We start from the raw sequence: 13794 nt of genomic DNA, 5'->3' as shown, positions 1-13794 counted from the left end.
CACCTGCAATTTCACACCTGCCATGGCTGCCTTCATGGCAGCTGGCAAGGTGAGAAGCTGATGAAGGTCCCACTTGGCCCAGGCTGAAAGTCAGAGCAACTGTTGGGCTTTTCAGGGAATGTCCTTCCCTGAAGTAGGAAGGCAGGTAGAAAAGCTGCTGGCAGCTGCCCTGGGGCATCTGCTGCCTTGCTTAGGAGGAATTTGTGCTTTTTGCAGCTGTTCTTGGCAGCTCTCAGGTTGGCTGTTGATAATTGCTGCCCCGAGATGTGCAGGATGTCTCTGCTTCGTCCCACGCAACTGAAGAACAACTCTTCACTTTTCAGTCTTGAGGTTGCTTATTAATTCTTTTCTATAAAATTTTCTTTCTGCCCAGCCAAGGTCTGCTCAGCAGGGCAGCCACAGGCACTCTGTGCTGTCCTTTTATACTGCAAACTATGTATAACATATTTACACTTAATTCCCAATACCTATCACCTGTGTTAGACAGTGCACTTCTACTCCAAACCAATCCCAAAGTGCCAACATCACAGCAGAAAATGGAGAACAAGAAGAAGAAGGAGAAAGGCTGGACACACCCAGATTCCTCCATCTTGTCCCCATAACCCCCATACCAAAAATCCTGAAATCTGCATTTTCACCCTGTGATCATTTTGCTATTACACTATTCAGACCTGTGTGACTTTCAGGTCCTCATACAAAGTTGGTAACTTGCTCCAAGGGTCAAAATCAAATCCCCAGGTGTTCAAGGTCTCCAAGCCCCACAACGGGGTCCTTGGCAACTCTGGACACCTGGAGGGATGCACTGAGTTCTGACAGGCAGCAGCTTCCCTGAGCTGGAAAAAGCACTGGACACCATCAGCTGTGGAAACACCTTCTGGGCTGCAGATTTCTGTCTGTGGAGCCACAGCTGAACTGTACTGGCCAAGTCTGTGTCCCTTCTAAGTGAGTGCCAGGTGAGTAGCAAAAGTCATCCAGCAGGTTTTGCCTCCACTGGTCAAATCTAACCTGCAGTTTTGATTGTGTCTTCTTACAGGTGTGCAGGAGACAAGCCCTAAACCAGGCTAGGGAGCTCCACAGGACAGCTGTGCAAATGCTGTGACAGGCTGGGCTCTGGCAGCTGCTTTTCTGCTTTTCACCAAGTTCCTATTGCCCAGTACCAGCAGGAACCTGTCCTGCCCGTGGCTGGGCAAGCCCAGCCTGTATTTATTTCTCATTTGCTGTGAGTTAAAGCTCCCAGGGAGCAGCAAACCTGTGGGCTTCTCTGTCCCTGACCAAGAGCTCATCACACAGATTTGCTCCTCTAGGTCAGTGTGGGCTGAAGAGCCCTGAGCAAACACCCAGCAGCAGCCACACAAGGGCAGGGATGAGCCAGCCCCTGCCAGAACCAGAGGAATCCAAACAGCAGCAAGGCTCAGCACAGAAAGCAGACTCAGAGAGGCCCAGGAATGTTGCATTGCACAGACAGCCTGGTCTTCTGGGCCTAAAATATCCTCTGGCAGCTCCCAGAGCAGGTTATGGCCACTGGATCACGGCACCAATTCCTGTGGGAGCTGCTGCTCCTGCCAGGCCTCTGCACAGCACACGAGGAACTGCAGAGCCTGGTGCATCACTCATCTTCACAAGAGAAACACTGGCCAAATTCTGGCTCCAGCCATTAAAAACTGGAGTTTTGGAAGGCAGCTTCAGCCAGGCCCAGGTACATGACTGCTTGTATGAAAACAGAGGGCACAAACCTAATCTTGTGTCTTACACTGTGTCACCAAAGCCCTCAGAAACACCCACCCCAAATCAAACACTGCCTGTCTGAGACTTGAATTTTGTTTCTAACTCCCCCGGTCTGCCAGCCTGCAGGAGTGAACAAGCTGAAGCCACCCTGGGTAGCTGGGTTCATCAGGGATGTGTTGAGTTACACCACAAACTCCATCCCCGTGCCAAGCGGCACACACACAAAGCTGTGAAAGGACACGAGTGCCTCCCAGTTAATGTCACCTTCACAGCTTCCATAGGTCACAGCACAAGCAGACACCACTACAAGATGCCAGGCAGAACACTCTGAACAATGCCGCGAGCCCAGGGAGAGATGGGGAATTTAAGGGATGCAGAACAACAGGAAATAAGGAAAGTCCCTCCAGCAAAGGTCCTGTGGCCCATCAGTGGCTGCTCAGCACTGCAGTGACACAATGGAGTGACTGAATGGCCAGCATTCCCAAGGCCATTGTTGCCAGCACGGGAAGGACACAGATACAAACAAGAGCTGTGTTCCCAGGCAAATGAAATGACATCCACTGCAAATGAAATTACTTTCTGGAGCTCCCTGCATGCACCATACCATCCTAACTGGGAAATCATATCCTGAGGCAGGAAAAGCTGTGCCAGGAGGGGATAAAGAATCAAGCAACCTCCATGAGCACAGGCTAGTTTTTTGCCTGTGGTGGTGGCAAAACTGGATCAACATTAATTATGTTGCCTATGTGCTGGATCAACATCAATTATGAGGATAGATGGAACTTGAGCATCACTGCAAGGAAGGAGATCCCCTTCAGAGAGTCCTTGTCTGGCCTAGGGGATATATGGGAGAAGCAGAGGATGAGTCCCACCCAAATGTGATCTCAACAGAAGAGCATTGAGTCACAAGTCGCAACAGAAGAGATTCTAGAAGTCACAAGGCCTGGAGAAAGAAGAGGGATAATTTTACAGTCTCTTTGCTGGCAATAAAGCCCCTATAAGATCCCAGGGGAAACTGCTAGAAGCACCAGCTCTGGCCAGGAAAGGAGAAGCTGAACTGCCCTGGGCAGCAGGGTGGGATCCATGCTGGATAAAGACTGGCCATGCACGTAGAGGACACCAACAAGGGCAGCCCAGGGGATCCATGTGGTGCTTTAGCTCTCAAAACAGCTCCTCAGGGATTCAGAGCAGGGCGTTCTGGGCTAATCCCTGCGTCCCTCAGGGAACCTGAGGATTACTGCTCTACATCTGCTCCCAGGGCTGGGCCCCACCTTGGCCAGGCCGTGGAAGTGCTGACAGCCACCCTCAGCACTTTAATCGCTTTGGGACAAGCAGCAATGGGCTCTGTCCCCTGTGGGGCAGCACCTTGGGGCATTCACATTCTCTGAAAAATCCCTTCGCTCAGGGTTTTCCTCCTGGGAAGCTGAGAAGCCTCAGAGAAAAGGAAAACAATTCTTATCTCAATTGTTTTTCCTGTGTTTTGCTCACGTGGAATGTGTTTGGAGATTGTTTACCCACAGGTGATTGTTCCATTGGATTCTGCTGTGAGTTGTTTTGACTCATTGGTCAATCCATGCCAAGCTGTGTCGGGACTCTGGAAAGAGTCACAATTTTTCATTATTATCTTTTTAGCATTCAGCAAGTATCCTTTCTGTATTCTTTAGTATAGTATAGTATTCTTTAATATAATATATTATTATAAAATAATAAATAACCCTTCTGAGAACATGGAGTCAGATGCATCATTCCTCCCTGCCATGGGGAACCCTCCAAATACAGCAGCACCTCTAAGCCTCTAATGGCTTTTCTTGACTTTTGGTTGGGGCAGGAATGGCCCTCAGATTTTGTCTGGCAGCAACTTCAGAGCTACAGTGCAGCTTCCCTGCTGTAGTGGTTTTGGTTTGTTAATTTGAGGTTTTGTTAATTTTGAGATTTCTTGGTTAATGTACTGAAGATCATGGTGTGTTCGGAGATGGTTAATTATTAATGTGCTTATTTTTTGTTGTGAGATGGGATTAGGAGAAAGGTAAAGTGGGTTTCAAACTTTAAAAGGGTATAAAGAAAAATGTATTAATTATCTCAGACCTGTGATAACTCCTTCAACATCCCAGCATAAAGAGCTGCAAAAACCTGGGGTTTGTGCTGTTAGTTATGCACCAAGATCACCTGCTCGCTTCTCTTCCTGCTCTTCTCTCCCTCCTGCACTCGCCTGCCGGAGCTGGGGCACTGGTCCTTCCTCCTCCCTTTCAGACTGGGGATGCTGGTTTGGGATCAGCCCTGGTTGTCCCAGTCCCGGGCAGTCAGCCCCATCTGCTGGCTGCTAGGGAAATACGGGAAGCTCCAGGCGAAATTTAGGTTGGATTTTAGGAAAAAGTTTTTTGTTGAAAGAGTGATAAATACTGGAATGGTCTGCGCTGGGAGGCGGTGGAATCACCATCCATGGATGTGTTTAAAAAAGGATTGGTTGTGGCATTCAGTGCCATGGTTTAATTGAGGTGGTGTTAGGGCATGGGTCAGACTCAATGGTTTTAAAGGTCTCTTCCAAGCCAGTGATTCTGTGATTCTCCAGTAATGGACAGCCCTGCTTTTAGCCAGTCTTCTCCCTACCCTCTGTACAAGTCACAGGGCTGACCCAAATATGATGAATCTGACTCCATTCTTCTGCTGAAGCCACAAGTCACAGAGCTGACTCAAATAATTTAAATTATTCGCATTTACAAATAGGGAGTGTTAAATTGAAAAACATTTTATTAAAAAATGTTACAAATGGGACAATTCACATTTACAAATAGGGAGTGTTAAATTGAAAACATTTTATTAAAAAAATGTTACAAATAGGACAATACATATCAGGTTAAATGAGAGATTTTTAATTTATAATCATAAATTAAACATAAATTAAAAGAGTCTCATTTGAAGACTTTTAACAGCTAAAAAAAATCATATTTTCAATACATAAACATACAAATCTCAGTCTTCCATTTCATTCGTAAACATTATGCCAGTCATGCAATCCTTACAAACACTTCCCATTTAGTTTCAAATAAATTCTGATCAACAGCCACAGACCTACTCAAGAAAAAGTATTTTACAACACATGTACAGTTTAGAGCACAGAAATATCCACAATAAAAACTGCTCAAATAAATACATATGTATACACACATATTACAGTACAGAATCCCACAGGGATGAGATAATTTCAGATCTACCTGCTGTGTTCAGAAACCAGAGTACCCTGTGTAAGCACCATGGCTCCTAGTGCTGTTATATTTATAAAAAAAAAGGCATCTAAGTTTTCTGGGATATGCAGCAGAAATCCAAATAATTGCCCATATCACTGCAGGCATATCTATTGACTGCGATATAAAAATACAAACTGACTTCCACAAACCAGATCAATAGTTTCAAAGCTGTTCAGTGAATATTTTTCCATCCTGATTCTTCTGTTTCTGCAGGCATAACCCCTGTGACTCCAGAGGAGACACCCGCAGCAGAGTAGTAAGTGATGTGAAATAATGCATTTCTTCACCTCACCTTGGTACCTTTGAGTGGAGCAGAGGAGGAACCAGCCTCCTCTTTGGGCAGCAGTGCTCTGCTCACTCACCACCTGCACAGGAGATGGCAAGCTCCCAGTTCAGGATAAATACATGGCTGAATGGAGGCAGGATTTGGCCTCAAGGCCAGAGTTCTCTGTTTGTCTTCAATGGAAATACCAGACAGCTTGAGTTCAAGATTTCTGAATCACACACAAGGTCAATCATCTTGTCAGCAAAAGGTAAAAGCATCTGGACAGCTGCTGATTTGCAGGCAGTTTCATTCTCCAGAAATCTGAGATGTAAGTGAAAGTGGCTGCAATTCCTGTGGAGAGAACAAAATTCCTCCGTAAATCAGAAAACAGGCAGAGATTTGTATTTGCTCTCATCTCAGAGGAATTTTGTATGCAGCAGGTAGCAGAACTGCACAAAATTGTTCCTAATACCATTTGCAGCTGGACAGAATGCTGAGCACAATTATCCTTCAGGAGCTGAACAACCATTTCTACAGCAATAAATCCATCAGTCTTGTTAGGAACTGCCATGCAATGCCAAGATGCATATGAGGTGTCCCAAAGCACACATTGCTGTGTCAGCAACTGTACAGCAATTAGCAGCTCTGATTGATTGCTTGTGTGATTAAAAGGAGGAGAATTTGTGAGTGAAGCCATCACATGTGCTTACCTGAAGCACCTGGGTTAGACATTCTCCCCAGCACTTTGGAAGCTACCTTCACTGGCTGTTTCCTGCCAGTCCCTATAAAACAAAAAGTGAAAAGTACTTTAGTGACAACAGGTTTTTATCAAATGGATTTTAGCAAGGTGATGGCAGGGGTTTTTTTCATGTTGCTTTTTTGAGACACAACTTACCTGAAAGGAATAAACTTCTTTGCTGCAAGAAGAATAAGAAAATATATTAGTATTTCAAGACAAAAGCCCTAATTCTTGTTGTCTAAATATTTGGGGGTTTACTATTTTTTTTTCCTTTTCCAGATGTCCATCCAAAAGCCAAACATGGCATACATGGAGTGTACTTGAAAATAATTTTGGAATTTATATCTAAGTATGGGAATTGCTACTTTTTCAACAAGAAAGGTATAGAGCTTTTGTGGTTTGGAATTGGGTTTTTTCCTCCACAAAAGAAAACTTTTCAGGAGGATAAATAAAGCAGAGCAGGTGCTCACCTTTTCTCCGGAAGCGCCTTGCGAGCCAAAGGAGGAATGATGCTGTGGACAGCAGAGAGGCAGAGGTGGCTGCTATGCCCACAGAGATGTAGCTGGCTTGGTCAGAGGCTGAAAGGATGAAAAGATTTCAGTGAGATCAAGGGGTGGTCTTTGAAGCCCTCTCTCCTTCCCTTTCCTCATGCTCTTCAAGAGGAACCAGAACTGCAACTGGTAACGCTTAAATTTTTGCTTGCTGAAACAGGATTGTTCCTGTACACAAGGTAAAAAGCTGAATACTAAAAATTACCCCATCCATTGCCAAAGTAATGGCAAGGCAAGAAGCTCCCTACACCAGGGTCTGTCTCTAACCTCCAGCCTTGCATAGAAATTTGTGCTCCTCTTATTTTTCATGTTGCAGTGCATATTTTAACTCCCTCTGTGCTGTCTTCCTCTTTGGGCAATCCTGCTGAGATCAATGAAATTCTTCAAGGATCTAAATTCTGCTCAAGCAAATGAAAGTGGGATTGAGCTTTTAGGACCTCCAGCAAAAGCATTCCAGGCAGGCCAGGGGTGTTCCAGCTGAGGGCAGTGACAGAGCTCTTACTGCCTGAATGAGAAGGCAAGGCTGAGCTTCTGTCCTTTGAAATTGCAGCCTCTGAGAGAAAAGCTCTGGGAGGTCTTTAGGATGAGGAGTCCTTCCAAGAAACTATCACACCAAATCAAAAAACCTATAAAATTTTCCACTGAGAAACAAACTTATGAGTGCAGATTTCCCCACAAGGTTCTGCTTGTCTAGAAAAGCTTTTTTCTCTATTCACATGGAAAAAAGCTCATGGTGAGAAATGTTCTGTTTAAAAACCGAAGAGAAAGAACTGAAATCTGGTTGCAGGGGTTTTTTATAGATATATTTATATATAAGAAATCAATATTTTCCATCAAGATTTTTTAGGATTTTCTCCCTCTTCTATTTTCAAGCATAATGAGTGATTTTGTTGGGCTTTGCATACATGGACTTCTCTACATGTTCTAACTCACTGGTTGCTATTACCACCACTACCACCCTTCCACACCTCGTCTGACTAAAAATACAGTGCCACCTCTCTGTGGCTGCTCACAGGCAAAATACCTTCACATGTGGGCAGGCTGGCACTCCAGTTTCCTGAGGGGCTGCACTCCAGAACACGAGAGCCATTGAGACTCCATCCTTCCAGGCAGCTGAAGTGGCAGGAGGTGTTGTAGGTGAACATCCCGGCCCCGTGGGAGCAATCCATGGAGCCTTTCTCAGGAGAGCTCAGTGCTTCACACTGTATGACTGAAACACAAAAACATTTGGTTATTCCTCCTGTTTGTCACCCTGCACTGCTGTTTCCTCACGAGGATAAATGATCCCATCTTGGGATCTGCTTGTGAAAAGTGCTGGGGATCAATGCCACTCTTGGATTACATCTGACTGAGAAAGTCTCTCCAGATTCTTCCAACTTTAATCAATGATTTCCAACCCAGCAAGCCTCACCTTTGCATTTGAGCAGGGAGAAGGGAATTAGGAAATTACCTGCACACTGTGGCTGCTGCCTGTCCCAGGCCCCTGCAGAGCCACACTGCAGGGTAGCTGCTCCTGTCAGGGTAAATCCTTCCTCACAGCTGAACTCACAGGTGGTTCCCCAGGTGAGCTGCCCTGAGGGGTGGGAGCAGCTCACAGCCCCGTGGGCAGGCACTTCCAGGGCAGGACAGGTCACAGCTGAAAGGGACAAGAGCACAGGACTTAGCTTGGGGTAGGTCAGGATGAGCAAACACTGTTCTAGGAGCTGGCAAGAAGGCATTCCCTGCCTGGAGCTGTTCCTACAGAGCCAGCATATCTCCCTTCTAAGTGTCTCAGAAACAAATTTCAACAGGTTGTACAAGACAGCCAGAACCCTTAAATCTGCACCCAAAGCACACAAGTCATCCTGGGAATGGCTCCAGATTACACTCCACCCTGGAGTGCATAAACCAGCACTTGCTCCCATTTGGGGTTTAGGGAATAAAGAATCCCTGCCAGAACACTCCACTGTTAAAGTGTGGCATTGTGTGTGTTGGGGACACTGCCCCAGAGTGCTGTTTGTCACTCTGCACTGCTGTTTCCTCACCAAAACACGAGGATAAATGATCCCACCTTGGGATCTGCTTAGGAAAAGTGCTGGGGATCAATGCCACTCTTGGATTACATCTGACTGAGAAAGTCTCTCCAGATTCTTCCAACTTTAATCAATGATTTCCAACCCAGCAAGCCTCACATTTGCATTTGAGCAGGGAGAAGGGAATTAGGAAATTACCTGCACACTGTGGCTGCTGCCTGTCCCAGGCCCCTGCAGAGCCACACTGCAGGGTAGCTGCTCCTGTCAGGGTAAATCCTTCCTCACAGCTGAACTCACAGGTGGTTCCCCAGGTGAGCTGCCCTGAGGGGTGGGAGCAGCTCACAGCCCCGTGGGCAGGCACTTCCAGGGCAGGACAGGTCACAGCTGAAAGGGACAAGAGACAGCACAGAGCTTAGCTTGCAACAAACCATTTTAAGTCTTTTTCTTTTCTGACACTTAGCAACACATCCACTAAACAGGAGCAGGTTTAGAAAAGCTGCTACTATGGCATACTGCTATGCCACCATCCTACAAAGCAGACAGAAGGGGAAATATTTTATAATGGGAAACTGGCTCTTCAGGCAAGACTGTTAATTTATCCTTAGCTCATGACAGCAACTATTTACAATCCAAAATTTACCTATTTTGATTGTTGCTGGGTGACCTTTAATGCTTTCATTTGCTTAGAACAGTATCTTATTCTAAGTCAAACACCTCAGAAAATTATTCCTACAGTCAGGAGTAATTGAGAGCAGTCTCACAGCTAGGTCATCTCAATTCCCTGTTTCCACCTAAGAGTGGGAAAATTCTTTCCCTGCAAGGAACAAGGCCAGAACATTCACCCTACTCATCTCACCTTGTCAGGAACAGAGACCTGAGTGCTGAAATAAAATAGCACCTACATCACATAATGTGTTACAAAGGAATTGGGCAAACTCCATTTGTACCTACTGCCTGAGGTGTAGAGGGCCATGTGCCATGCAGCAAACTCACCTTTGCATGCTGCAAGGGGGGCAGACCAGAGCCCAGCAGAGGTACAGTGCACAGACTCCAGTGCAGTCAGCTTATAGCCCTCCTCACACTGAACTGTGCAGGACGAGTTGTAACTGAAATCCCCCAATGGATGGCGGCACTCAAGGCTCCCATGGTCAGGTTTCTCTAGTGGGTCACAACTCTCAACTTCAAAGAAGCACAAGAAGGTACACAGTCACTCCCTTTGGCTGAGCAGGTAAACCAAGAAGCCAAACTGAGCACTAGGCAGCATGAGCTGGTCAAAAAGCAGGATGAAATAATCTTACCAAACTCGCATTCAGGCCCATAGAAGCCAGGGTTGCAATGGCAGGTGTGGTTGTTGATGGTCTCTATGCATTCTCCATGGCCACTGCAGAGAGAAGGGTTGCAAGAAGCTGGAAAAAAAAATAAAGCAAATTATGAAAGAATCAACAACGGCCACTAAGAAAACCAGGCTAGCACTTTGTTTATCTTTCTGACACTAAACAAGCTCTTTGTATAGCAAAAGAAAATCAGGGGGTTTGCTATTTAGGGTTATCCTGTCATTTCACAGAAGAATTTCTGAAATGCACACCTTTTACAGACTAGCTCACACTAAAAGGATTCTGCTGGCTGGAAACTCCAACACCACTTTTTCTGAGGTAAATATTAAATGAAGGTAAACAACTCATCCCAGCCACCACCTGAGCTCCCCAGCGTCACACTGGAGTGACCTTTATCAGGCCATACCTGTGTAGCACAAGGCAACCTTCTTCTTCTCACACTGCTCATCATTCCATTTGCCATCATCCTTCCCTCTTTTGATGTAGATCTCCACGCAGTCCTCATTGTTCCCTTTGCCATTTGGCTCCCCTGAAGCCCAGTTTCTTGCTTCTTCTGTCAGTTCTTTGTTGGTTCCAGTCCAGGTCCACACACCATTAATTTTTCTGATTCCAATCCAGTAGTAACCCGGATTGAAGGGTAAGAAGGTATTGAGATGATTGATTTCCTCCTTGTTCTGGATGGCAACCAGGTTGGTATACTTCTTTCTGCACCACAGCTCTGCTTCCCTGTAGGTCATGTTCGTGTCTGAATAATGGTATGTCCACCCATTCACCCCCTGAAGCACTGTGAGTCCTAGAATGAGAAAATATCCAAAAGTTGGTGCCTGACTTTTCCCCTCCTCTCTCTCTAGAAGAGGACACTTAAACTCTATAAACACTGCAAACTTGTCAATATCTGAAAAATGCATAAAAACTAGTGGTGATTATTTTGTAAACAATCACCTGGCAAGCTTCAAACCAAGCAAGTCAGCTTCAAGTCCAGGACTTCAGCCTGTGAAACTACATCTGATCACACAAAGCTTTGAGACTTATAGGAGCCAGTTATGGCTTTGACAGGCAAGCAGGCAAAGCATGCCATTGCATCCAGAGGTTTTTCTGTGTGAACACAGCCTCAGGTTAATTAGGGCAGGTTCAAAAATTCTCTTTGATGCTGAGCTCAAAGAGAACAGTCACACTAATATTGCCATCCCACTAGTTTTCTACACAGAGAAATACACACTTACCATAGGTAAGAAGAGATAGGAACTGCAAGCAAATCATGTTTCTGAGGGTTTTCTCTGTCTTTCAAGCAGATGGCTATGAGAAATCAAAGAAACACATTTGTAAAAAACAAATGAGTCAAAAGTCCATATAAAGTACTGGTCATGCAATTTTTGCTATGTACTTTTAAACAAGTAGGATTTCCACAAATTATTCATTTAAAAACTGGTTTTAATATCAAGATACTTTAAAATGTAAGCAGCTTTTAAGGAAAATAGACACAGATTTCCAGCTGTCCAGTTTTCCTTTAGCTGGGTAGTGAAGCAGAATATCAGAGTCCATTTCTACTCACATTTTGTAGCTGCAGTGTCCAGGTGACAGAATTCCTCTGCGCTGCTTCCCAGAGACTGTGGCTAAGTGGATGAACTCAGCCTTGAAAATCGAGGTCAGCTCCAAGTGTCTGGACTGTGAAATGCTCTGCCTTTTATTCCCTCAAGTAGCCTGCCCTCCACGAGACGGGAAATTCCGCATGGAAAACAAATTTCTTGGAAAATCCCAGGATCCGGCCCTCCCACACGTCAGGACGGATGTTTCCCCTTGCCAGAGAGACACACTGTGGTGACAGAGTGCCAAGTGCCACATGACCAACTTTTACTGACAGAAACACACAATTCCAGGATATCAAGGAGGAGGAGGAGGACAATTAGATGGAATTAAATGCATGAATAAGCAGATTGCAATTTTTTCACCTGGCATAATGTTCTGCAGGAAGGAGGCGTCAGTTCTTCCGGTATCTCTGTAGGAAAGGCACCAACACTCAAAGCTGGAGCAAAAATGGGAACTGCAGCAAAGCACAAGCCCTTCCTATGGATCTCAGCTGTGCGGAGCTCTCATTTGTGTCAGGTTTGTCAGCTCCAGGATTGCTGGAACTCTTCACAATACAGTCAGGCTTGAAACGTGGACCTTGCTTTGAAGAGTCCCTTGAACCAAATTCTTCAATGTCCTGATCTCAGTAGAGTTACAGCACCTGAACATATAATAATTTCAGTGGACAAGATATAATATTTCAGTGGACAAGGCAATACACTAGGAATTCATGCACATTTATTGTGTATACTTTGATTAATTATACTACTGCATAAAGCTTCACTCTTATGGATGGGATTTAATGAGGCTGAACATGCAAAGGACTCAACAAGTGCTGGCAACAATAGGAGGCCACAGGGTAGCACTCACTTCACATCTGTAAAGCATTGTTTGAGTTTATACAGTGCATGCTGGAGCTCTGATTTTGGAGCCTCAGCCTGTTCTTACAGAATAAAAACCAGTGGCTTCTGGATTCCAAGCTGACATCAACTGGTATCGCCCATTTTTTTCACAAAAAAAAGAAAGAACCATCAAGTAGCCAAAGATCTCTGCCCATCAAAGAAATTATCTCAGAAAAGAGCATGGAATAAAGATTATATTCTAAAACAGCCTCAGTTACTAACAAATCAGGAGAGTTGACTAAAAATTGCAACAAAGTCTTAGAAAGCAAGGCAGTTACTGAAGACCGTGAGGATTAAAAACAGCAATAACAACTGAATATTTGTAGGCAGACGAACATTTTCTAGCAGGTGTGAACTAGAAATACAAATCAAGAAACTCTGGAAAGCTGAGGTCAGCTTTTGGCTGGCCTGGGCAAGCCTGGCTTAGAGGCACCAGAAATCCTGAGGCCTCCAGGCAGCATCAGATCAGGGCTGCTGTTTATTGAGCCTCAAACTGGAAATGAAAACTTTTCCTGTTTGCCAGCCCTTCTCTGTTAGGAGGCTTTACCACCTGAAGGACACAGACAGAAGCTGGTATTTTAATGCACTTATACAGCAGGGCCTAATTTCAACATTATTCTACAACAAACTAATGTTAATAAATCTTGATAGGGCAGGGTTGTTGTTTTTTTCTTTTTCTTTTTTTTTTTTTTTTTTTTTGTTTTCTAAACATTGATCATCTGTTCCAACTGTATGCACAGAAAATTTATAGACAACTTCAGGAGAGTTTTTATGCTCCCAGGCACCAAAAGGCAGAAAATGCTACGCCTTTTCCTGGAGATTCCCTTTTCCAAGTCATTTAATGAGCTTCCTACTGGTAAGCACTCATCCTTGTCATGGCAGAAACTGTGAAGAAAGCTCTGAGGAAACTTCATCAGAGCTCTTTTGCCAGTGGAATCTCCGGAGGAAGGAAGAGTTTATTTCATAGTTTACAGTAGTCTTCCTTTGCAGGGGCTGTCTGAGACCTCTTGTCTGCAGCAGATAAAGAAAGCCCCACAAAAAATAACAGAACACCAAAGCCTACAAGCAATGTGCTTGTAAAAACTCCAGCCTAAAAAAAGATCTGTTTCTTTTTGTTGGCTGTATTCCCTTGTGCATCATTGCCATGGGGCTCTTTTTGGTTTTTCCCAGGGAGTTCTGCTGTCCACTGATTGTATTCTTATTTCCCTCTAATGTACTGGAAGATGAAGGCAAAATTTTCAGGGAAAAAGAAAGCCTGAAAATAATTCTCAAAACCCTACAATAGAGGTTAAAACCTCACTATTAAAAGTCAAAGGCCCTTAAAAACTTCAGGGGGACTGGCATTCCTATGAGCTAAAGCTCATCTTGGATGCTAAACTACATTTGTATATCAGGAAAAATACCTGTGATACATTTTCTTAGGTTGAACTGGAGATAATCAAGCTAAAAATGCCA

The 13794-nt window shown here is 44.7% G+C and overlaps 1 protein-coding gene across 1 annotated transcript; it reads right to left on the bottom strand.

Moving 5' to 3' along the window:
- Nucleotides 1-5959: 5959 nt before the first annotated feature.
- SELE (selectin E) lies at nt 5960-11131 on the bottom strand. The gene is given in 9 exon segments (XM_054285877.1): nt 5960-6017; nt 6131-6152; nt 6445-6552; nt 7550-8161; nt 8736-8921; nt 9531-9716; nt 9836-9943; nt 10278-10664; nt 11095-11131. Coding segments are annotated over 9 exon segments (1704 nt in total).
- Between the last annotated feature and the right edge of the window lie 2663 nt (nt 11132-13794).

The sequence above is a fragment of the Melozone crissalis genome, unplaced genomic scaffold, assembly GCF_028551555.1.
Source record: "Melozone crissalis strain CALT ecotype California unplaced genomic scaffold, PUWL_Pcris_2 ptg000045l_1, whole genome shotgun sequence".
Taxonomy (NCBI): domain Eukaryota; kingdom Metazoa; phylum Chordata; class Aves; order Passeriformes; family Passerellidae; genus Melozone; species Melozone crissalis.
The sequence above is the reverse complement of the archived record's forward strand: the minus strand, read 5'-3'. Positions and strand labels throughout refer to the sequence as shown.